Source organism: Mya arenaria, chromosome 2, assembly GCF_026914265.1.
Source record: "Mya arenaria isolate MELC-2E11 chromosome 2, ASM2691426v1".
In the NCBI taxonomy this organism is placed as follows: Eukaryota; Metazoa; Mollusca; class Bivalvia; order Myida; family Myidae; genus Mya; species Mya arenaria.
The window spans coordinates 11,085,458-11,110,696 of NC_069123.1; the positions used below are offsets into that span (position 1 = coordinate 11,085,458).

Here is a 25,239-nt window from a genome sequence, read left to right on the forward strand (position 1 = left end):
TTCCAGATTTCTTTCCTCATTTTGTAAACTTTCCAACAATAACCTGTGAAAGTTGGCTTGTCCGTTTCGATGTGGGTCCAATTCTCCCATACCAATAGTTAAGGTAGGACTCTAGACAAAGCTACATTTTAGTTAAACCAAAGAATAAACCAATGTTGCTTTTAAAATTAATAAGGATCTGCCAAGCCTGTTTGCTGCATTATAGCTTGATCACACAGCATGTCACACAAGGCTTTAAAAATAATTACCAAAACTGACTTGAGTAAGAAGTAACTGCAATTCCCAGTCGCATATAGATTTGCCCAAAGTTAAAATTTGCATCATAAGCTACAGTCCTGCTGGAGTCACTTCCCATATAAGGCACAGGTAAGTCTTAAGACATGAGATTCTGATTTGATCAATACCACTCGCAGCAGTATTTGTTTCAATGCCCCCACCCCCATATTTTGTACACAAAGGGAGAAAATCCTAACGTAATTTGTTTACATCATTTACACACCGATTAGTGTGTTTTTAAACTATGACAAATCAAACTTTGTAACATCATTAGACACACATAAAAATCGGTTTCTCTGAATAGTCAGATACATGTATGCATAAAAATGAAACAATTTTAGCTCGTTCCACATACAAATCAACGTCAAAATGCACGTTGGTGGGACACAATTTCAACAGCTTTCAAATACAATTTGGCTGTTTATATATTCTTTCAAGGCAAACATTTATGATACAAAAAAAAAACAGTAAAAATGTTTGCTTCCATTTAAGATCAAAAAATATTTTTACCATGTGAACACCAAAAGTTATCTACATCACTCGTGAATTTTAACTTTTAATGCTCACTGTGTGAAACATTTTGCATTCTTCACTGAAACAAACACTAATCTGCTATTTTCTGTTATATGGAAAACTTGTTAACAACTTGATAACTAAAACCAAACTTGGATAACTTTACCAAATACTGTCATTTAACATGAAGACAAGAAATATAGATGCACTTCTTGAACAAGTCTAGATAACTGCATTGTTTCAATTCACACATACCGTACATAATTCCATTTACAAAAACAACTAACAATTTCTAAAATGCTCTTTAGCATAAAATCTAAAACAAACAATACTAAATAAAACATACTACTTATTGCAAAGTTGTATATAATAAAATAACAAAACAAAAACACAAAACAAACTAACCAAGACATTTCTACATTTTGAAATCCAATTGCAGACTATAAAACATACTACTTGTATTACATGTACATGGTGATGTTAATTGAATATACTTGCTGAAACATTTTAAGGCCATACAAAATTGATTCTATGAAGGCATTGGGTTCCTGTGTCAGAACCATCTCCCCAAAAAACAAAAGGAAGAACAACTTATTCTCTTTACAGCAAATGGTCTAATAATACTTACCATGTTCTCTTTACAGCAAATGGTCTAATAATACTTACCATGTTCTCTTTACAACAAATAGTGTCAATAGCAGATTCCAACAATTATAAGTCATAAAAAAGCTATGGAATTAAATGGAATCATATATTACGGGTAGTAATGACACCATTAAATACTGAATGCTTTAAGATATATTGCTGTGACAATATGGCTGTAAGCTTTACTTATGGTAATCTATATTGTACATTGACTATATTTTGAAATATGTTTATCATCATTGTACGTAAACTAATGGGCATTTTTCCTAACAAACTCTAAACTCTATCACCTACTATTTTACTCAGATCATAGTTAGCTTTATAATTTAGCTTCAAAAAATAAAATTTAAATTTCGGTAATTCTTTTTATTCTTACGGCTGAAAACCTACCCTCCCTATGATGCTATACTTAGAATAAATTTGGCACGGCCTTATACTACACAAATGTATTTTTTAGTTTTTATGACACCAAAGCCATCACGTAAGTTTTTCCTTTCTCAAAAACATACAAGCTTAAAATCTGACTAGACAACAGTGACCAAGACTTGACCACTTAAGTTCAAACAAAATCGGTTTTAATTACAGTTGAAAAAAATCAGTGCACATTTAGATTTGAAAAAAAAATGGACGATATAACCCAACTTGTCAAAATTACTCTAATTTTACATGATATATCATAGACTGGTTTTCAACATCAGATCTGTGTAAACAACACTTATATACACTCAATGGTAATGGTAATGGTCTTATCTGAATGAAACTAACATATACATGTGTTATTTGCATATATGTATCAAATCTTTATAAACAATGACAAACATGGATATCATCACAAGACACACAGCAACTATTTCAGCAAACAATTTTCATCTGCAATAACATCACAGCAGGCATTTACAGTATGTAAACGTAATATCAAGACAGTAAATCACTCCTTTTGAACAGCAGTCACACAATGTGTTTCCATATTCTTTTTCCAAACTAAACTTAAAACAAAAATTAAAAAATTGTTACCTGACCAATAAGTGTCACATAAAAAAACTCTTCCAAATGATATTCTAATGCCTATGAGAAATGTTTGCTATTAAAGCACTATTTATGTCAATGATGTATTCCACGCTGGCGCTAACAATCCCTGAATACACCTTTAGTCTGAGATCACAAGATTTTGAACACAAGGAAAAGGCATCAATCTTACTGCCAAATGCACATGAAGAACCATCGAGACACGCATCAATCTTACTGCCAAATGCACATGAAGAGCCATCGAGACACAAGCTCACATTGTATGGACTTCATAATGGCTTTAATTACATTAAGCCACAAATAACTTCTACAATATAGACTTATGGTGGGCTGTGATACACAAATACCCAGCGCTAGGATGGGTACAGAAAGTGTTGATGGCTGGCCATGTCATGACGCGAGTTATAATGTGGTGGGTACATAGATATGTCTATGTTGGATTCTGGTTACCACTGGGAATATATTGTTTTTCAAGAGGTGGGTTCTACAGGAAGAACAGCCTGTCTGAGAGAGACTCACTGGGCTCCTTGTGGATATTCTGCCCAACCAACTGGGCCAGCTTGTGGGCATACTGAAAGAAGAATGGGTGATAAATAAATTGGGCAATTCAATCTTAGCAAACATAGTGAAAGTTCAGAAAAAGTCTCAGTCATTTGGACCGACAGCCTCTGATATTTTGTTGTCTGAAAGAAAATTTGCAGGTCCGACAATTTTGGTTTGAAAACTTGCTTTTTTAAAGCCTTTGTTGCTAATTTTACATTTACAAGAAATAAAAACGTATTAAGATATTAACCAGTTAACTTGAACACACATATCAGTTCACAAAGCTTTATTTGACAAAATATTATTAAACCATCTTAATTTCTTCTGCTATCAACTAGACAATCTTCATTCAAAACTGTCAGTGAGACAGACCAACTCCATCACAAATTTAGCAGGACTGAGTCAAAATTTACTGGTAAGGACCGTCAGACCGACCGATTTCCCGACCGCAATGTCTGTCTTAGTGAAAACATTTTAGATTAAAATCATCTTATTGAGTTCGTTCAAATCAGTTAGCAGTAACCTACCTGACAAGGTGCTGGCACACGAACAGTTCCAGGCCAGTTGTAGTAGAGATGTGTCATCTTATATGTGAGCCTCTGCATGTGGTCAGGCTTCATGCCCGTGTCGTCAGAGACCACAATGTAGTGGGTGGGGCTCACTGTGCCCTGGCGCACATGCTGGGACACCAAGAAGTAGTCGTATCTGTCACGTCTTGTGATGCTGTGATCAACCACAGTTCCGGATGGAGGATTATCAAGCTGTCTTCCCTTCTGTAAAACAATAATTGAAGGATTTTTCAGTAAATTTTACATACATGTGTGTAAAATTCCATGAGAAATTTCCATCTTCAGAAACAAATTCTGTCAACTAAAAAAGGCAGGATGTCATTGGCTGTCTAATGAAAAATTACAACATTTTTATTTTGACTGCAAGAATAAGAAAAGAAACTCATATAATACATTTCTTTTATAAGAAAAGTAACTCAGATAATACATTTCTTTTATAAGAAAAGAAACTCAGATAATACATTTCTTTTTAAAGCAAAATGGTGCTGAAATCCTTGTTCACTTACATGGCAAAAGATCCTTGTATTGATCCTCTTCTGCACAATGACCACACTCATTTTAGGACAGTATTCTTCCCCAAAGTGAGAGAATGTACTCTTCAGCTGGTCCACCTCGTAGTCGGCCACAGTGTTGAGCTGTCCATCACCTACACCATCACGAAACACAACAATCTTCTCCGGCAAGAAATGGTTGGTCTACAAGGCAAAATATTCAAGTTATTAAGAAAAGTATTGTTTCCCCTATTTATGAAAACAAAGATATTAATATTATTCACACATGCTGTTTTCATGTTAATCACCATGTACACATACATACATAACAGGACATATACTTATAAAACAAAACATTTAAATTTTACCGTGTTTGGGAAAACATGACATACAATCACTATCCTTAGTTATAATTATAAGCACCTTGACTGCCGTTTAATTTTAATACTGTAAATGCCAAGTAATGAGGACAGCATTGTCCTACCCCATTTTGGTCAGTACCTACAAAATATCAACATCTAAAAGTATAAAATGCATACTACTCAAGATAAACAGCTTTTATGTGTGATTTTGCAAATTGTCCTTGACCTAAAATGTGTCCTATCTTTTTTATTCATTCATATTGTGTAAAAGACACAAATTCTGATCACTTTTGAGTTAACAATACAGATGTCCTGCGTAGGAAAATAATGACCTTTGTAAGCCTTAAGATGTCAGAAATAATGTATTATGTCGCAAGACTTGCAGTATATTGAATGGATCGAGCCTCACATTCCTCAACAAACGACATCTACTGAACATTGGCCACTTACCTCATGGAACTTGGTGAGAGCGGACACCAGGCAGAATTTGAGTCCATCGACGAGCTCCTGACTAACTGGTTGTACCTTACACCGCGAGAACCAGCGCGTGCAGTTCTTGTTCATGGACGCCACAAACCCACAGATGCTTTGCTTCTTGGCTGCACTGTCGTGGTATATGTCAATGCCCACAACCATCAGATGTTTCTATAATTTTAAAACAGCACTGCATCACTTAATAATTCAAAAACCATCAAAATCAGCACAATCAAATAACTTCTGCAATGATAAAATGTTTATAAGTCAGAAACCCACTTATGCTAAAATTTATAATTTTAAATAGACAAGCTTGTTGTTAAATTATCTCAAATTGAGAATTGAGGCTTTTTGATCCAATTATTTTGATTGACAAGGTTGTTCGGTAAGTGCTTCTCATCAAGGCGACCCCAGTTCGATTCCTGGCCTGGGTGAGTGAGTTTGATAAGTGGTTGCCTAGCCGGATAAGTGGATTTTCTAGGAGTTTCCCCAACAACACAAAACCACACTCTCGGGCTACATCATGTCAAAGAAAATGACTCAGTATAAGTTAATGCAACTTTCTTCACAATCATTGTAAAATAAATAAAGTTTAAAATACAAAAAATTTATATGAGTACTTACCAGCGGGATGGAGACTCCCCATAGTTCTCCGCCCAGTTTACAGTTGATCTGGAGTGCAATCTTCTGTACAACACTGCGAAGCTTCTTCGGGTCTCCGATGGTTTTCCCAATGATCACCTGACTGGGGATAGGGTTGTCCACACAGCACGTCTTCTTGATGGCTGAGTAGCGGTCATCCCTACTAGTAGGGCATATGGCCACTATCACTTGTAACTGAAAATACATAGCATCATTGAGCAGAACCATGAATCAAATCCAGCTTAAGACATAAATGGTAAAATTTCAAGCCTCAACTAACAATTCTTTTAGAAATTCTTCATTTCAGATATGTCATGCTGCTTCTTCAAATGCTGTCTCTCAAAAAGCTGTACCATGTCAACACACAATTCACAATGCCTTGAAGAATAACACGTACATGTTAATGCGTTCTACCAGGTTGTTGATATAGTTCTTGTCAACTTACTGTGGGGTTGATGTGTTCCCGGAGAGCCCTGATGTATGTCTCAACACGATCATCCTTCAGCTCAAATCTGATTGGCTGTGAGCACTCAATGCCCATTTGGGGAGCCACCTTCAACGTTGTACTGATGTAGTCGTTGGCTTTTGTCTGGTCACGTCGGGTGTAGATGACCACCCAATTACGCAGAGCCACAGCAGTAATCACGTTCTCGCTGGTGGCAGCACGACCCCAGTCTGCAGTTGGCCCGGACTTCACTATCTTATTGTAGAACACTATATCCTCCTGCGGCAACTGGCGACCATCAAACTGAAATTAAATGTTATATGTTATGTTTAAATAAAGCCATTTTCTTTATATCTTACAACTCACCTCCACATAAAACTGCATATGCTAGGATATTTATAAAATATTAATACTAGGAGAAAAATACACCTTCAGAACAAGTGGTATCTGACAAATTAATTAATAGTTTTCTTTCAATTCATATTTTCATTACAGCCAATTTATTTGATTTTTCTACCTGTTTCTAACACATCATTCAATTTTTTGTGCTTAACTTAAAGGGGCAACATTCGCTGCCTTGGCAGCGAGTAAATGGGGAGTGGCATATTGTAAATTCCCTCAGCTATGTACCTGTCAGTGTTCTATCATTAGCACACACAAGAGAAATGTAAACAAACGGGGCTTATCAGAGCAGACGATGTATTTCCCCACACTACAATCTTCTATATGAAATAAAGATGACCAAGCCAACTTTTTTAGATGTTTTCTTTGAAATGATTGTTTTCCTGTTCCTAACTGGCATTTTGTAAGCTTGACTAGATCTTTTTTCTGTATGGGACATCCCTCTCAAATGTTTAGAATCAACATTCTCAATCCAGTCCAAAATAGCAAGGTTTATTCTCAGTCTGGAATCCAAAACTAATTATTTTGTCAACAAACAATAATAATGCTTTATTGAATGCATCCACAACCATAGTACAAATTAACCTTATTCTAAACAAGTTCAGCAAGGAAACAATTCAGATAGTGTTGACACCTTTAATTGGTAATTAAATGTCACTGGCTGGAATCTGGTTTGTGTATTGATAACTTGAAATCAAATGCACATTTTGAGTCAAAAAGGAGGGAACTCCAACACAGTAATACATGAACATTTGCAAGACATGGAACTAGGTACTGCCTTCCTTTAAAATAATAACTTTGGGCAGAATAAGAAGACTCAAAATATGGAACAAAATAATCAGGACAAAGATATATATATATATATAGTTTACATGACTGAAGAACAATAGGAGATATTCACTTTACCTGGCTGGGATATAAACATTTGTATTAATGATGACAAAGCTTTTGATAGAAAAGCGAAGGAGCAACTAACATTTAAGCAATGAGGCTCATAATTATTTTTTTAAAACAACAAATATGAAAACAATGTTACATATTTAAACCTGGGAATGATTCACCAGACTTATTAATTACGTAACGCTTCAAAAGGAAAAAGTGTTAATATCATAGAAAACAATTAGACTAAAATGTAGCATATGAAGCTGATGATATCTATCAATAATTTTGGGATATGCAGGTGGAATAAAAACTTGGTTTGTTCACTTTTGTTACTACAGTATTTGATAGTGAGGCATGTCTTCTGCTACAAGCAAGCTGCTAGGGATGTAAACACCAGCACGTGGTAATGTTTACAACAGAGAGTTCATAACCCCCAGAACACCAATTAGCCACTCCCCCGGCAAATTCAAATTTTCAATCTGACAGTTGGATTTTTTTCTCAAAGTCATGTTTCTAGTAATGTTTTAAAAACAAATTAAGGATTTTTTATTTGTTAAACCTTCATTCTACATGCCTGCAAAGTTTCATGTCTCAACTTTTTGTAAGCATTGCATAAATTTGGAAAAAGTGTCCCTGATAAAATTATACAAAAGCTTGCCCCAGCGCCATCTGGAGATTTATATAGTCCTGTTGCCCCTTTAAGATATATCCTGAATTTGGTATTTACCAACCTCCAAGATGTCGTTATCCAGCTGTAGTCCCCAGTTTTCCAGCTCTTTGCGAGCATCAGGGTTGCCGTTGACAGACTGCATGAATTTCATCATGGTGAGCTTCCTCTGCTCCGGGGTCACACGGGTGTGGTGGGCAAGGTCCTGGGGCAAGAGCATACTCATTGTTGACAGAATGAAATGGCCATATTCAATTTGAAATCAAAGGGATTCTTGATTATTTACTGGTCTTTCATATTATGTATGTATAGCTGTGTTTGTGCAATAGATTTCATACCTGCACTGGTAAAAAAATCTGGGCTTGCTACAATTCTAGTTTTTATATAGGACTATTTGATTTTTTATGCCCAAACACTAGTGCAAGACTTCAGACTTGTTCATTTTAAAGTCTTATTATAATGACTGGTTGCTGGCTAATGGCTTTCATCATCAAGTAATATATATTTGAAATGAGGGGGGGCATTTGTGCATTCTCGTTTTTTTATTAACATTTTAAATACTCCAGACTCACCAGTGATATACCAATACAGATTCAAGTACCTTTAACATATACGAATCACCAAAATACAGGAAATATAATCAGTTCTAGTTAACTCTTGGAAAAAAACTAGGAGAGTTGCCTACCTTCATCACCCTGAAGTCCTGCCTCAGAGCATCAGTCAACCCAGACATGTAGCACAACTCCGGCACCAGTAGGATAGTCTCTATCTTGCTTGTTCGCTGAAAAACATGCAAGTATACAATAAACTATAGAATTACCAGAATCACAGGGTCTAATGCATGGTTTGCAAAGATGAACAACACTACAGCTATGACAATACAGACTTTTCATCTTAAAACAGCCATCAGAGGTCAAAATTAGCACAAGCTTTCAAGCCCTGAACTGGTAAAATGCTTTCTGGCCTTGATAAAATTCTGGATTTTATGTAGCAGGGCTTGTTGAAAATGATGATGGGAATTGAGTGAGAATTCAGGCCTGTTAATACAGAAGTATAATATGAATTATACTGGATACATTATTATTCATTTCTTTTCATAACCTGTCCTGAAAATGGCCACAATTTTTCTCACATTCTACCCAATATGAATTAGATCCTACAAATCTATCAAGAAACAACAGTGTGCCATACCCCTCCAGGTTCCTGCTTCCTCTTCGGTCTGTGCATCAACAGGGGCTGCTCATAATCCTGAATGTCCAGGTTGTAACTCTTCCTGAAGTTACACAGCAGTCAACAGCATTACATTCATGAATGTTTGGTTGTTTCTTCTCTCCAACAATGTGAATTTGCAAATATAGTCAATTCAAACAAGAGTGCTGCAGAGTTAATGCCAATGAACATATTTTTTGTCCAACAATATCTGTTAAAGCCAGATAAAGAAATAAGCCTCATTCTTCGCTGTACACTAAACTTAAAGGTCTATTGCCTCTTGTCCTTTTGAAGTTTTTATCATTTCACCCAAACTTCACAAAATACCCTAAGCATAAGGTAAAGGTATCTTTTTTTCATTTAGCTTTTCTATTTGCTTAAACATGATTTTACAAAACAACATCAGTGCCATCTGGCACAAAATACAGCAGTCCTATTATTAAAACACCTATTTTGGTGAAACTTGGTCAAAAGCGAACATTGCAAGTACAGTTTTTGCCAGTCAGTGGCCATAACTCTGGAGTGACTACTGTAAAAATGCTGGTAATCAAAATTGTCCAAGACATTTTGCCCATGAAGGCTTCTATAGTTTTTGAACGGACAGGACCGAATTGAGCTAATTTCCATCATTTAAGGCCAATAACTCTCGAGTGACTGGGACTTGTTATCTAACATGTCCAAGATTATATGTCAAAACACAGTCTGTCTAAATTTGATTGAACAAATGCTTCTCAGATATCCATCAGAAAACACTGGACACCCGCCCCCCTAGGTGAAACTATAATATGTCCCCGGAATGAGGGTATAATAAGAAGTTTATTGGGCTCATTTATGAAATTATTTCTTCAATTAAAAAGGGATACATTACACTATTTATACCGTAACAAATTAAGTGTGCTTAACTTGATTCTATTAAAAGGGACTTTAGATTGTTCAATGAATTTGGACTTGTTTTCAACTCGTTTATTGAACAGCTAGTATCTGTCCATCTCTACATACTTTCAACCTGTGGTTCGGGAATTACATGCAGAAAGCTGCAGTCAAACCTACTTGTAATACTCAATGAAGCTCATCTCTCCCCCGCTGGCAGTACTGAATGTATGCTGGGGATTCTGATTCCATATTATATCATCAACCCTGTACGTCTTGTTATTGTAGCGAGTGAGGACAACTGTGCCTATCAGTTGCCTTATAACATCATCCCTAAAGCCCTGCGGATTTCTTTGAACCATGGTTTGCCTGAAAAATGATCAAGCCTTACGACCAGCTTTCCAGCTTTTCCTAAATTATTTGTGATCCTGTGTTGGTAATTTCAACAATTTCATTATTAATGTTTAACCGTATATTTATATGCAGTGTTCAAAAATGACAATGATACCACATTTAAAAAAGATCATCATCATAAGCTTCATAAATGCTATTTTCTGCGCTTTATACAGATATTTCAAGATGTGTTGTTTGTTTATTAGCCAGATAACAATGAACAAACAGCCAAACCTTTATGTAGTTCAAACAAGAGAACATAGTTTATAAAGATCATAAATCATAAACGTAACCTACATCTTGTCCAAGACAGTTTCTGTTGTGAGGACCCTGTGACTAGCGTCAGCCAATAACATCAGACCTCCCTCCTGTTCCGACACTGCTGTGATGTACCCTGGCCACACCTCAAGTCTACCAACACAAATATTGCAGAAATTTAGAGTATGCCGACTTAAAATTATTTGACTTGATTATGTGAACAGTTATATGCTGCTATAAATCAAACTTTATCATGCTAAAAAAACTAAAGCTAGCCTATGTATATTGTTAGTGGCCATAGCAGGGCTTTTTCACCTTGCACAGTAGGGGCCAGAATTTGGCAAATTAGGATTATAACTTACAAGCCAGAATATATAAACATATTACAAATCTACAACAAATTTTGTATCAGCCAGGGTCTGCTTTGGATCACTGACATTAGATAATTAAACTACATACATGAACTAGCACAAATTTAACCCTTTAAATCATTACATGCTATTATGTAAAATGGTCATTATAAAATTCCTCAATTTTCTTTCAAGCGCAAAAATCAAGATTTTATTCGGGCACTAACCAATACAGGAAAATAATAGTTCTACAGAATGTTCAACTGTACCAATGCAAAACTGCTTCACTGTGCACTTACCTGTGTTGTGGGACGACAGATGGTGTATTTGGATTGTAGAAGTACCGGCCAACCTGGACCATGGACAAGATCGACATAATTCTGAAAATGTAAAGCAGACACATGATGAAATTGCATTGGTTGTAAATTCTATGCAAATTTATCACAAATAGCTTCGTTTTCATGAAAAACAAACACAATCTTCACGATACTAGCACCTACACAGTAAATTATATATATGTAAAGAGTCAAAACATGTTTATCAATATTATATCATTTATATTGAATGATTTTTGCAAGAAAGAGGTGGTGGGAAAAAAATCTCTGTACATCAAGCGCATTTATAACAAACAAACAAGGGAGCTTTTGGGAACGACAAGGGGTTGATTATTTGGAACTTTCTTAAAACTTAACAACACTGTGAACGTCATCATTGTAAACTTTTAAATATTTACTACTCTGGAAGAGTAATTGATACACTTGTGATCTGCAGTATTTCTATCAAAATTTGATAAAAATGTTTCGGCTGTTCTTGACTTATTTATATATATGAACACATTATTAAATATTTCAAATTGTAAAGTTAACATTGTTAATCATTTTTTAACTTAAACTTAGTCTTGGACAATGGACCCAATGATGGGATGAATAGTTTACCTCCTGAAGACAATATTGTAGAGTTGATGGCATGATTCTGGTGGAAGAACTTTGGTGAGTCTGATGATGATGGTCACTGGCGTGTTGTCTGTATTTCTAATACTGTGTAGAATGGTTTCCTGTCCAGGGATAACAACTTTTAATAAGTATGCACATGTATTTCATCAATTTTATTTCTAGGTAAACAATAGCATCACAGAGCAACACAAACATTTTACCATTTTCTGATGTCCTTCAAAAAGGGGCATTACAAGAAAATAAAGCCTGAGTAATGGGTAATGCTGTGCACATGCGTATTCTCTTTGGCAACATGCGTACAAAGTTTCAGCTGAATATCTGGAACATTTTATACATGTAACCAGATCTGCAAGCAGAAGAGGATTGTTACATCTTTGTTTTGCTTTGATTACAAAGTAAAAAAAAATCTCATAAAAAAAAAGAAATCTCAAATGACAAGCAAAACGATTATTTATTACATTTACAGTGCAAAAATACCCATACCGGTTGAGGTAGTTTAATGGGAAGGAATAAAATGCTGCCATCAAAGGCCTTGGCGAAGCCAATCACGTCTCTGTGTTCATTAACCAGTCGGATTCTCATTCCCTTCGAGTCAATATTGGGTCTGAAGTCCACATGGTACTGATAAACCCCTGGATTGTTGCACTTGATGCGAATGTGATTTGCTGACAACCTCAGACTGAAAGAAAACAATCAGCAGAATGTTCATGTAGAAACTAACAGATAAACCCCTCAGTGGGTTGTTGCACTTGATACGGATGTGGTTGATCGACAACCTCTGACTGAAAGGCAAGGAAAAGCAGAATGTTCATGTAGAAACTAACAGATAATAACTGGTTTGAGTTCATCCTTGAACCATAGTATTTAATTCTGTTTCAACTTTTTTTGTATTCATTCTCAGCTCCTGAATTTCAACCATTAGCAAATCTTTTTGCGAATGTAAGGAATATTCACACTGCTTTAGCCTCTAAGTTGGTGTCCATTTGCTAAAATTCAAGATTTAGTTCTTGGTGTTTTAGGTACTTGAGTACATGTTTAGTGTAAAAGCAATATAGTTTTACTAGTAAAGATTCTTACGGTGTCCCATCCTTTCCATGCATCTCCACTCGATCTTCCCTGTTCAGCGACATCTCAGCAAGACGGCTTGTGGGTGGGGCAGAGGTCCCCTCTCCCTGTGCCTGGGGGGAAGACTGCTGGGGTGGGGATCTGGAAGGAAGGGTCACCTGAGACGGTGGTGGGGCTACTGGCTGCCTGGCCACCTGACTGGCCTCTTGCATGAAAGCTGCACCACGGGCTGTGGACTGAGGCAATGACTGGCATGTACTGCAAAACAAAAACTCACTTAAAAGTTATGATAAACATGGAGTATTATAACAAAGTAAATATTCAATATTATTTGATTCTCACAAAATTTAACTTTTCAACACAATTCTGTTAATTTGTATTTATTATATTCAATTAAAATCAGCAGCGTATCAAAGTTTGCAACAATTTCCAATCGCTCAATTAACCAAAGCACTTACGATTGCAGTAGTGCCTGCATTGAGGCTAGCCCTCTCCCCATGGGTCTCGGAACTGCACGGGCAGCTTGAGGGTCACCTCCTGCAACCAGTTCAAATTGATTTCATAACATAAAAGTCTTAAATTAGGTTGGCCTTGCCCTTTTTGTACTCTTTTACTAATTTCTGGCTATATTGAAAATTAACAGTATCCTGTTTCTGTTTTACTTTTATCTTTATTTAACTTTCCCTTCATTGTTTATTCTCAATTGACCATTGGTTCTAAGGTCATCATTAAAATATGTTGGTTTGCGGTGTTCCTACCCACAATTTTTGGGGTGGGTAGGTAGGTAGGGATTTTTTTTTTTTTTTTTTTTTTTACAGAAGACAAAGGCAAATCTATATGACCCTCAGTCTGATGTAAGGGGCATGCATATTTTAGATAACAGCACTGAGAATTCAACGACAGAACCATTTTATTATTTTTCAGATACATGGATACACTTCAATTCTTTCTAGGAAGTCTTTTAATAATGGGTCTCCCAGAGTCCTTGCAGGGTTTGCAGATTGGTAGTACAACATTGTTGGTCTGTAGAGCATTAAAGGACCAAATGCGAAATTGGTCCAAAGAAGCGAAATGGACCAAAAAAAATAAACAAGAGGCCCAAAAGGGCCTATGCTCTACTAGCATGGCTCTTGTGATCATTTTCAATCCAGAGTATGTACGTTTGAGTAATAGGCAACAAATATATAGTTCGCTTTTAGTGTTTGGGTTAGCTGAAAACGCTGCATGTTCAACATCTGAGGACAGGAAGTGTTGTAAGCAGATTAGTTGCATGAACTTTTTTAATATTTGCCAAGTAAAGGTATTCTGAGGGTAAGAAATATTTGCTTTTAAAACTGTACTCATCGTCAAAATTTCATTTCTGTAGCCTTAAAAATAAAAAAATCGGTCAAAGGTCAAAGTCAAGGACATCCGAGAACAACATTAATGCTTGTTTGCAAAACTGTTCACATGGTCAAAATTTCATTACTGTAGCTTTAAAAATTAATAAGTAAGTCAAAAGGGGTGGGGCCAGCTTTTGCCCAAGGGGCATTATTTCAAATGTTTTCAATTGCATCATATGATGCTCCACAACAAATATCAAAGGTATGGGCCTTGTGGTTTAAAACAAGAAGATTTTGAAAATATATCTTAAATAAGTCTCTAGAAAAATTGTGACACCCAAGGCAGTGCCAGTTTTGACCCAAGGGGCATAATTTGAACAACCACTTGTGGGCAAATTTCCCGGGGCTTAAAAAAAGACTTCGCTCATGTAGTCTTGGCTAAAAATAGACTTAGCTTAAAATAGCATTTTTTTTTATATTTTCAAGACCCATAATCCAGGCATGCATGGGCAAATCTGGCTGGTTTTCAAAAGGAACCGAGTTCTAATGGATATCTAGATACTGTACAAGTTTCATCAAGATACAATCAAAACTGAAGACTGTATCGTGTTCACAACCAATTGTTTACACAATAGCTTTTTTTTATACTATCAAGGGCCATAATCTAGGCATGCATGGGCGGATCTGGCTGGTTTTCGAAAGGAACCGAGCTCTAATGGATATCTAGATACTGTACAAGTTTCATCGAGATACAATTAAAAACTGAAGACTGTAACACGTTCACAAGCAATTGTTTACAGACGCACGGACGCACATACTACGTACACATTACCATCGCATAAGCTCTTCTGGCCTTTGGCCAGTAGAGCTAAAAAATAATATAAAAAAAGAGGCAGCTGTAGCGATAAAAAAGATTGGGTCGGGGCTAATTTCGTTGAGTCAGTCAGAGCACCGCAAACCAACATTTTTTTTAATGATGGCCTAAAAACATGTATTTTAGTCAGAAATGATTTCTGAACTTCTTTCCAATTAATTCTCAATTTAACTTTTTAAGTTTGCCTGTACAAACCTGGAGCTGGTGGTTGTGGGGTGGGCTGCTTGTTAAGAAGATTGGCCAACACTGCACCACGTCCTAAAGGGGCTGCTGCCTTGCTTGGGGCTGGGGCTTGGGTAGACTGACCCTCTGCTCTCTATAAATGATTGAGTCAACGGATTTAGAAACCACTCGTATCAATCAAAACATTATATAGCCCAGACATAAATACGGGGACTGACGCTTGTATTGCACTACTGTATGGAAATCTAAGGGCCATACCTCTATAATTGAACCGAAATATATGCACATCTCTTATTTCTAAGTCTCCTCTTATTTCTGAATCTTCCCAAAAAGTTTAAACTGAATGCATGCCAGCAGTGTCTGAGAAAAAGCACAGATAAGATTAGTGGGATGGACTGATCCTATACAATACTAACCAGTGATATTCTATGGTGCAATTTACTGCCTTCTAAAGGCTGTTTCCCCTTGCAAAAAAAATGTCCATTTTCCAGAAATATTCATACTTTTCCCAATTTGATAAATGCAGACTAGGTTAATGCATAAAAAGGCAATGAATTTCTTGAAAAATATGCAAAATCTGTCAAGACTAGCTCTTTTACAGCATAATGTTTGCGTAAAAAAGTGAAAACATGTTTACTTGTTATTATATTTGCTACTGTGGCCTGATTTTGTTCTTTTCCCAAGGTCAACTTTGTTGTTTTTTTATTTCCCACTAAAATATATTTACATTTTCTAAGTTGGATATGTCCTTCTGTTATAAAATGAACAAAAAGGAAGCTAAACATCAAGACAAAAAAATCAATATTTCGATTTTTTTTTTATTTCTTTCAGTCATCAATTTTTCCTCCCTTGCCTCCCAAAAAAATCATATTAAATTTAATCCTCCTCCAGTTCGCAGCTAGAGATCAGTCTTTTAATTCACCTAAAAATTAACGATATGGTTAAAAAATAAAACGAATAGTACAACATGTAAACATTTATGCAAAAACAAAAATAAAAATCTTGTTATTGAAGTTAAACAGAGGCGAAAGAATGCCAGCATATATTCATTATCATATTTGAATACTTTGATTGGGAAACCACGCAGCTATGTACAGAATTTTGTAATTTCCAAAAAATTCTGTCTTTCAATCAGTATAAAGGTACAAGATGAAATCGGAACCTTGCGTTATGGTTTTTGCAATAACATGTGAAAACTGGGTTATACATATAGTGAAACACAAGACTGAAAAATCATGATAAAATAGCTGTAAATACTAGAACTCCGCGAGTCGGATGTGTCACCTTTCGAATTATTTACTGTCGACATTATAGCTGTTAGATTGGCATTTTATTCATTTATAGACAATGATGTTGCCATTTAACTTTCAAGTGTAGGTGGCATTTGAACTGAAGGTAGCAACGTTAAGCCAGGAGCAAGCAATTGGTTATATAAGCAAAAATGAGCACAATAAATACTGAAGTCAATGACACTGAGAAATAATTTGAAGATAATGGATTAATACGTTTTCAGGTGTGAAATGAGCATCTCTTGTCTTGCTTCTGTCTAAACTGCTATCCAGACCGGTTTATGATGGCTGAAGTAAGACTCCAAATCACCAACAGATTTGTAACTGTCCTGTAAAGTTTCATTGAATTTGGAGTGGTAGTTTCAGAGGAGATGGGTTTTTTTAAGCAAAACAGGAAGTCAGCCATTTTGTTGTTGTTGCTGTTGTTGTTGATCAATCATGACCCCTTGTTGTATTTTTGTAGAGGGTCAGCCAAGGAAGCTTTCTGTAAAGTTTCATTGAATTTGGACTGATAGTTTCAGAGAAGATGTTTTTAAAGCAAAACAGGAAGTCGGCCATTTTGTTGTTGTTGTTGTTAATCAATCGTAACCCCTTGTTGTATTTTTGTAGAGGGACACCCAAGGAAGCTTCCTGTCAAGTTTAATAGAATTTGGCCAGGTAGTTTCAGAGGAGATGTTCTTTAAGCAATTGTTGACGGACAGACGACGGACAAAGACCGACCACAATAGCTCACCTTGAGCACTTCGTGCTCTGGTGAGCTAAAAAAGTGTGCAAGGTAAAGTTAAACATGAAAATTAACAAAGGGCAATAACTCTTAGATGGAAGCAAGAGATACAGTTTTTGTGCACTGTGATCCCCTTCAATAAGATCTATTGATCTATAAAGTTTCAAGTTGATAACTCTTATAGTTTTCGAGAAATGCCCCGGACAAAATTTAAACATGAAAATTAACAAATGGCCATAACTCTAAACATATAGATGCAAGAGTTACAGTTTTTGTGCACTGCACTTTCCCTCAATCAGATATACCTATGGAATAAGTTTCAGGTTGATACCTCCAATAGTTTACGAGATATGCCACGGACAAAACCTAAGCATGAAAATTAACAAAGGGCAATAACTTTAAAAATATGGCAGCTAGAGTTACGGTTCTTGTGCACTGCACTTGCCCTCAATGAGATCTATCTAGCTATGAAGTTTCAAGTTGATACCTCTTATATTCTTCAAGATATGCCCCGGACAAAACTTTAAGCATGAAAATTGACAAATGGCAATAACTTTAAAACTAAGAAAGCAAGAGTTACTGTTATTGTGCACTGCACTTGCCCTCCATGTGATCTATCTACATATGAAGTTTCAAGTTGATAACTCTTATAGTTTACGAGATATGCCACGGACAAAACTTTAAGCATGAAAAATAACAAAGGGCAATAACTCTAAAAATATGGAAGCAAGAGTAACAGTTCTTGTGCACTGCACTTGCCCTCAATTAGATCTATCTACATGTACATATGAAATTTCAAGTTCATACCACTAATAGTTTAGGAGATATACCCCGGACAAGCGAAAATGGGACGCGGACGCCGCCGCCGACGACAAAAGTAACCCCTATATGTCGTCTTTACAGGCGTCACAAAAACTGAACATTTATTGAAAACAATCAAATAGAAACTGGAAGTAAAATTTCAGCAAAATTAAAAGGTGCTGACTGTAACTTTTCACCAAAGATTTTGACCAACCAAAACAGAAGTTTCGTTGGTCCAAAAGGAAATACACCAGAAATGTCCGACTGTCTGACAGACATTCCTGTTGACTCATCCTCTGTAACATTTAAATTGAACATCCCCACTAAACAGTTCAACAGTACAGTATGGCTATATACCTGTTCTTGGCCATTGTCACCAGGCTTGCGGGCAGGTTGTTGAAGAGCTTGTAACAACAGCTGACCACGACCACCTCGACCATAACCTCCAGAAGCCATGCTAAAAATGCAATCAGTCACATCAGAAAAATACAAAATTCCAAGAAGTGTAACATTGGTATTAATAAATAGTCAATTCACATGCCCACTAATGTCATCTAAAAAACCTCATTGAAAATATATCAATCTAACAAGAGCTGTCACAGAGACAGCGCGCTCGACTATTCCGCCGCTTTTCATTGTAATGATTGAAAAGTATTGGCGAAACATGCATGGATGTTAGATTAAATTTCAATGCAATACATGATGTGCTGAGTTATTAACATATATGTGGTTACATGCAAAATTTTAACCAGAATTTTCAAGTGTATTAAATAATTAAGGGCCATTTTTTGCAAAATACAGTTATCTAACTTGGTTATTCAATAAGGTTGGGTGGTTGAATACCATTGTATAAAGTCTCAATGCAATACATCAAGTAATTGCCGAGATATTATCATACCGTAAATGACTGGTTATAAGACGATAGGGGGTATTATACGCAGGGAAAAAATTCTGTGAAAAGTCAAAGAAAAAACCTTTTAATCTATGTTTTTGGTTAAAAGACGCATAGAAAGTATGTCAAAATGTCTGTCAATTTCGGCCACCATGTTTGTTGACATTGACGAAAAATATTTTTTTCGTGAAAATGGCGATGGTTATCTTTAAAACCATACAATGACAGGGTTCTCAAAATGAACCGGCCACCGGCCTATTTGACCGCTTAGAACCAGAAATCGGCCAATTAGAATTGTTGTAGAAACCATAAGGTCACATTCTTTTCTGACCTATTTTAATACTGATTATCTATTCTTACTTCGGCGTGTGTAAGAGTCTTCAGATTCGTATTGGTAAGAATTCTCCGTAATTCGCGCATGCGCTGTTACGGTTACCTGACACTAGTGATGGGCAATCGGTTGAGTTTTACAATCGATAATCGGTTACAATCGGAGACCATCAACCGATTAGACATCGGCTATAATCGGATATTATAGAGCAGTGGTTGCTAGTGATATACTTGAAGGTAATGGGTATCACTTCGTCTATGTAAGCTGAATTGAATATACAAACCAAACAATAGAACTTGCGTATTCATTTTTCAGGAAACTAACAAACATAAAACATTTTTTTTTTATATTTTTAAGTTAAAAAGAAAAAAAACATTAAACTGAAATGTATACATCAGAAATTTCAAAGTCACCAGTATGAATCTACCAGTAAATGTTTGTTTAGAAATATTGTCTGGTCAATGAGATATGGGTTCATTCTACATCTCTTCTTGCTCATCACCTGTGATCTAGTTACTGTATACCTATTTTGCGTAAGCCTTTTTGCAAAGGCAACAATACGCCTTGCTTGTGTCAAGGTTTTCTTTGGTTGGAGGTCCTGGTTTGATTTTTCTAAATGCAAAAAAGAGCCAGACTTTAGATTTTGCTTTCCCACCCGGATAATTGTACAGCATATCGTCATTGTCGTCTGCCATTCTTACGAATTGTACCCAAAGAAAAATGAGCGGAAATGTCGGCAAGATAAAAAAAATCATAAATGAATACTGAGTAACCTCCCTTGATAAATTTGTATGATGTTCCGCGATAATCGATTATGATAATTTACAATCGATTATCGCAGATTTTGAAGCTTTCCGATCAATTTTCGATTATAATCGATTATCGGCCCATCACTACCTGACACCCCAATAAAAGTGGCAAAATTACAACCATCAGATTTACGCGACCATCTGCTAAAAATAGCTGTTTCGCTATGATGAACACTCGATATCTTCTAATTGGACGTGATTGCAGATGGGTGTAATCGGTCCAAACAATTGGTAGATCACAGGAGACACATTTTGCTGACTGTATTTAATGCAAATATTTCGGATATTGTTTGCCGAGTTCATTTTTTTCCTCGTTCCGAAATAAAACTTACTTTTTACTACAATGTAGTAATGATTAGGTTTGCGTATACACAGGCTAAATGGCAGGTTTTAAGACACATTAACCGTTACAATAATAAATCCGCAATAATCAATTGTTATTTATTTCGCCTAATGAAAGTCCCATCACATCACAAACACCTGCGAAAGGATAACTAATTAACACATGTATTGCAATGTGTCGTGTATGTCGGCTGTAGATCAAACGATACACTTTCTGATGTCAGAGCACGAGCACACCACATTTTTCCATTTGATATGCAGCGGACATGTACGACACATTTCAATACATGTTTTAATACCGGTAAGTTAAACTTGAGATTAAAGTCGCGTTGGCAATGTATTGTATTTAAATAGTCGAATACCGTATGATCCCATTTTTCTCTAGGGCCTAAAAAAAAAATACATTTGGTTCGGGTTACCCGACCCTACCTACGGAATAGGCGCCGACCCTACCGTTTTTATAGTCAATTTGAAAAAAAAAATGAAAAATTAAAAAAAAAAAAAAAAAAAAATCTCGTTTTTTTTAAATTGCTTTTTAATATTTAGTTTAAACGTTAAATGATTATACAGAAGATAGCTTTAACACCATTCTCCAATGATGAAAATTATTTTCTTATATAAAACCTAATAAAAAAAAAAAAAAAAAAAAAAAAAAAAGCCTACCTACCCTACCTATTTTTTTTAAGGATGTAACCCTAACCAAACAATTTTTTTTTTTTAGGCCTAGGCTAGTTAACCATCTACAGTGTTTACCGCGTTTGCGTCTAGATTGTAAGATTATCGGAAAAATTATAGTCAATAATCGTCGTGTGAGAAACTTCAAATCACGGCCAAAATGTTTGAATTCACTGCAAATATAAATAAACTTATAGGATTCGCAAAATATGTATGTATGTCCGAATTACAAGTGTTTTTTTAAATTTATTTTTTTACTTCAGAACTCCTAGAAAAACACTGTTGAACAGTACCCTTAATGGCTCAGAATGCAGGAATTTGCATTCTTGTTTAAAAAAAAAGTCGGGGGGGGGGGGGGGGGCATGCCCTCGGGCCCCTCTAGAAAGCCTGTTACAAATTCAATTTGGCCTGTTCAACTCAAACATTTTAAGAACCCTGCAATGATAATGCAAAATGTGTTTCATTTTAATTTGTTTTAAGATAGGAAAGGCACTTAAAAAGAACTGATTGTGACCATTTGTTTCTGGATAGCACTGAAAGGTGCTTTTTATGAAAATATGTAAGATTTCTTTTTGACAGTATATCGTAAACGATAACCTGTCAAGAATGACATTAAGTTATGCATACTGTAAACCTTATATTGTGCGGGTTTGTTCTCAAAATGTCAACACCTACAGAAAAGAATAAAGTTTGCGTAAATGTGCGAAAAAAACAAGACCATTATTGCATCAATTTGTAGTATTGGTATGTTAAACAGAACAAAAGGCAATGCGAGTCTTTCACACCTTATCATACAACTGACAAAAACTATTTTGACAGTGCCCAACTTTGCTTTCTTATATATATGCAAGTTTAATTATTGTTCAATTCAATTTATTATTAAAAATAATATTGAATAACTTTAATCGAAAAATATTTAATCGAAAAATATTTTTGTTAAAATTATAAACTTCTTACAATAAACCGTATACCAATCTTCAACTGCCTTTTTAACCCATATATAATCAATCTATATGACACGAGTAACATCCCTTTCTACATAAATCTAAACAAACTCCCAGCTTGAAATCGACCTCAGAAAAAAGGTACAAAAAATTGTAACTGGGTATTATACGCAGGCATTTTTTTGCATCAGAATCTGAGGGAAAAAAGCGCGTCTAATAACCAGTCATTTACGGTATGTGTGCTAACATGCAAGACCTTAACCAGAATTTCTAAGTCGCATAATAAAGGGGCAAAATTTATATAATATGAAAGATAGTTATCTTACTTGATAAAATAAGACGGTTAAATGGTTGGGAGCCAGTGTGTAAAGTTTCAATGCAATACATGATGTAATCTCTGAGGTATTGACTTAAAAGTGGTTACATGCAAAACCTTAACCAGAAATTCTAAGTCTAATAATAAAGGGCAATTATTTTGCATTTTATGCAAACTAGAGTTATCTAACTTGATTAATTTAGTAGGTTGGATGGCTGAGTACCATTGTATAAAGTCTCAATGCAATACCTCAAGTAGTTGCTGAGATATTAACCTATGTGTGCTTAAACGCAAAACCTAAACCAGAATTTCTAAGTCGAATAATAAAGGGCAATTATTTGCATTAAATGCAAACTAGAGTTATCTCACTTGGTTAATTAAGTAGGTTGGATGGTTGAGTACCATTGTATCGAGACTCAATGCAATACCTCAAGTAGTTGCTGAGATATTAGCAAATGTGTGCTTGCATGTAAAACCTTAACCAAGCGGTGATGCCGACAAAGACGCCGACGTTTGGGTGAATAGTATAGCTCTCCTTATTCTTCCAATAGTCTAGCTAAAAATCAACCACTGAGGTTCTGAATCAAGACTGTTCAGTACAAACAGTAGTCCAAATAATTGTACGTTGACAGATTTTTTTTAAAGATTTTTGATATGGCAAATCCTTCACGTACAAATTGTTTTGTACGAAAAGTGGTAGTTATTCCGATCGGGATTCCGGGTTAAAGCATATTGCGTCTATAAAATATCATAAAAACAAGAAATATTACCAGATAATGTTATTTTATATTAGTTCCGTACACAAAAATAAATATCCAACGAATAATTATGAGTTTGACCACGGACCTATAAACCATGGATTGGCAACTCTCATCTCTGTTGATGCGATAATCTCAAACTCATGGGTGCAGCGGGATTTCATTCTGAGATATTACCGTGCGGTCATTTTCGAGACGTCTGACATCGGCCGAATAAATACATGTAGGAAAACATTAATTAAAATTGACTCAAATGCACGGTACTTTCATTTGAGTTGATAATAGTACAATGGAATCTGATTAAAATCACAGTTATTAATTATAATTAAATCTATAACGAACGAGTTGGCGGAAATAACCGAAGATTGTCGTTAATCACCGATCAGAGATTCGACGGAATTTTCCGATATTTGAAGATTGTGGGTAAATTATTATTTCTTATCGTTTCACCGATATCGGGCAGTTGCCAGTCCATGGTTTATAGATCCGTGGTGTAATAATAATTATAAGCAGAGCTGGCGGAAATAACCAAAGAAGGCCGTTATTCACCGATCGGAGATTCGGCGGAATTTTCCGATATTTGCCGAGCGTGCGCTAAGGATTGTGGGTAAATTATTATTTCTTATGGTTTCACCGATATCAGGCAGTTGCCAGTCCATGCTTTATAGGTCCGTGGTTTGACTGGTTTTCTTCATTTCATTCTGTCAAAACATAACGATATATACATGAAGGACACCTGCAAAGCTTCAGGGCAAAATTTTAAAACAATCGGAACCTTTCGGCCATAGCCGAGTTGTTACGATTGTATTTACGAGGTCTATCTCGAAGCTTGTCAGTGGTGGCCAAGTTATTACGATTGGATCGAGTTGTTCCGCTTGGCATAATTGTTGTCTGTGTCAGTCAAGTTTGGTTTTATTGGAAAGGTAAACAATGTGTTTTAATTCATTAAATGCTTGTTTTGTGCAAAATAACTTTTCACTTACATGGTAAAATATGAATATAAACCTTTATGATCAATTTCAACCATAAAATACTTCACTTAATACAATTTCAATATTTTTCAAACACCCCCGGTTTTTGCACAAACCCTGTTTAGACGTTAGGGATTGGAAGAATCCCGTATAACACGTCTATTATTTTAGACTAGTACAAACAGAAGCTGAAATTGGTCAGTCATCGCTTTTTGCTGACTGTGCGTGCATTTTGACAGATTTTGGCAATTGTTAAGACTAACTGGTAAGATGATTGTGCTTTGAAAATGTAGTTTTGAATATTCTTTGATGATTGTAAGTTATTGTATTAGTATTGATAAACAATATAGGCCATAGGGCTCTGCAAAATACAATTTGTTGTCTGTGGCCCGTAGGTTGGCCAAGTTACGCAAGGCTGTACAAAGGCTTATTAATGTGCGAGTTTTCGAAAAAGAAGCGTGACTTTAATTCAGGATTTTTTATAACATATGTGCAAATCAACCTGCATTGCGACATAAACACGGATATTGTTATTGAACAGTTGAAAGATGGCGGGGAATCCGAAAATATGACAAACCTTCTGGCTGTCTAATGTAGTGTTCCTATAATATGTGAAAGGTGGAAAACAGATGGGCTGTTATTTTACATTAAATATATTTTACTTATTGCAATAAAGGCGTGATAATCAACAAATTTCCTCAACTTTGGTTTCTTCTGCTAAAACTTTAAAAAGTACCCGGATGTAACATGTGCAGGAACACAAATTAATCAAAATCGCTATGAACGAAAAAGTTTTAAATTACAGAGTAACATACTACCAGGAACACGTTTATACCCTTGCCATTTCCACTGTTTAAATATGTTGTTGCTTTTTTCAAAAGCTTTAATCTACCCTAATACAAGTTTGAGTGTTATTGAAATGCATTATTTTCAAGGGAATCCCTCACAGATGGCGAAATTCTTTTTAACACGA

At 35.7% G+C, this 25,239-nt stretch overlaps 1 protein-coding gene across 1 annotated transcript; it reads right to left on the reverse strand.

The window, feature by feature from the left end:
- Positions 1 to 819: 819 nt before the first annotated feature.
- On the reverse strand, positions 820 to 25,009 carry LOC128211514 (piwi-like protein 1). Its single transcript, XM_052916394.1, has 19 exons — positions 24,844 to 25,009; positions 18,586 to 18,685; positions 15,427 to 15,547; positions 13,494 to 13,572; positions 13,048 to 13,293; positions 12,454 to 12,649; positions 11,953 to 12,071; positions 11,317 to 11,397; positions 10,707 to 10,820; positions 10,197 to 10,385; positions 9,129 to 9,210; positions 8,623 to 8,718; positions 8,002 to 8,142; positions 5,987 to 6,289; positions 5,524 to 5,736; positions 4,876 to 5,070; positions 4,079 to 4,267; positions 3,531 to 3,776; positions 820 to 3,031 (listed from the first exon to the last, which is right to left on the reverse strand). Exons 2-19 carry the CDS (start codon positions 18,682 to 18,684, stop codon positions 2,945 to 2,947), a joined length of 2,796 nt encoding a protein of 931 aa, XP_052772354.1. The 5' UTR covers position 18,685; positions 24,844 to 25,009; the 3' UTR covers positions 820 to 2,944.
- Positions 25,010 to 25,239: the final 230 nt, after the last annotated feature.

Excerpts from the sequence above, each read along its gene's own strand:
- LOC128211514 (XM_052916394.1), bottom strand. The coding sequence starts at position 18,684 with ATGGCTTCTGGAGGTTATGGTCGAGGTGGTCGTGGTCAGCTGTTGTTA. Across the intron at positions 15,548-18,585 it reads GTGACAATGGCCAAGAACAG|AGAGCAGAGGGTCAGTCTAC; the intron begins GTATATAGCCAT and ends AATCATTTATAG. Across the intron at positions 10,821-11,316 it reads TCTGTCGTCCCACAACACAG|ACTTGAGGTGTGGCCAGGGT; the intron begins GTAAGTGCACAG and ends TTGTGTTGGTAG.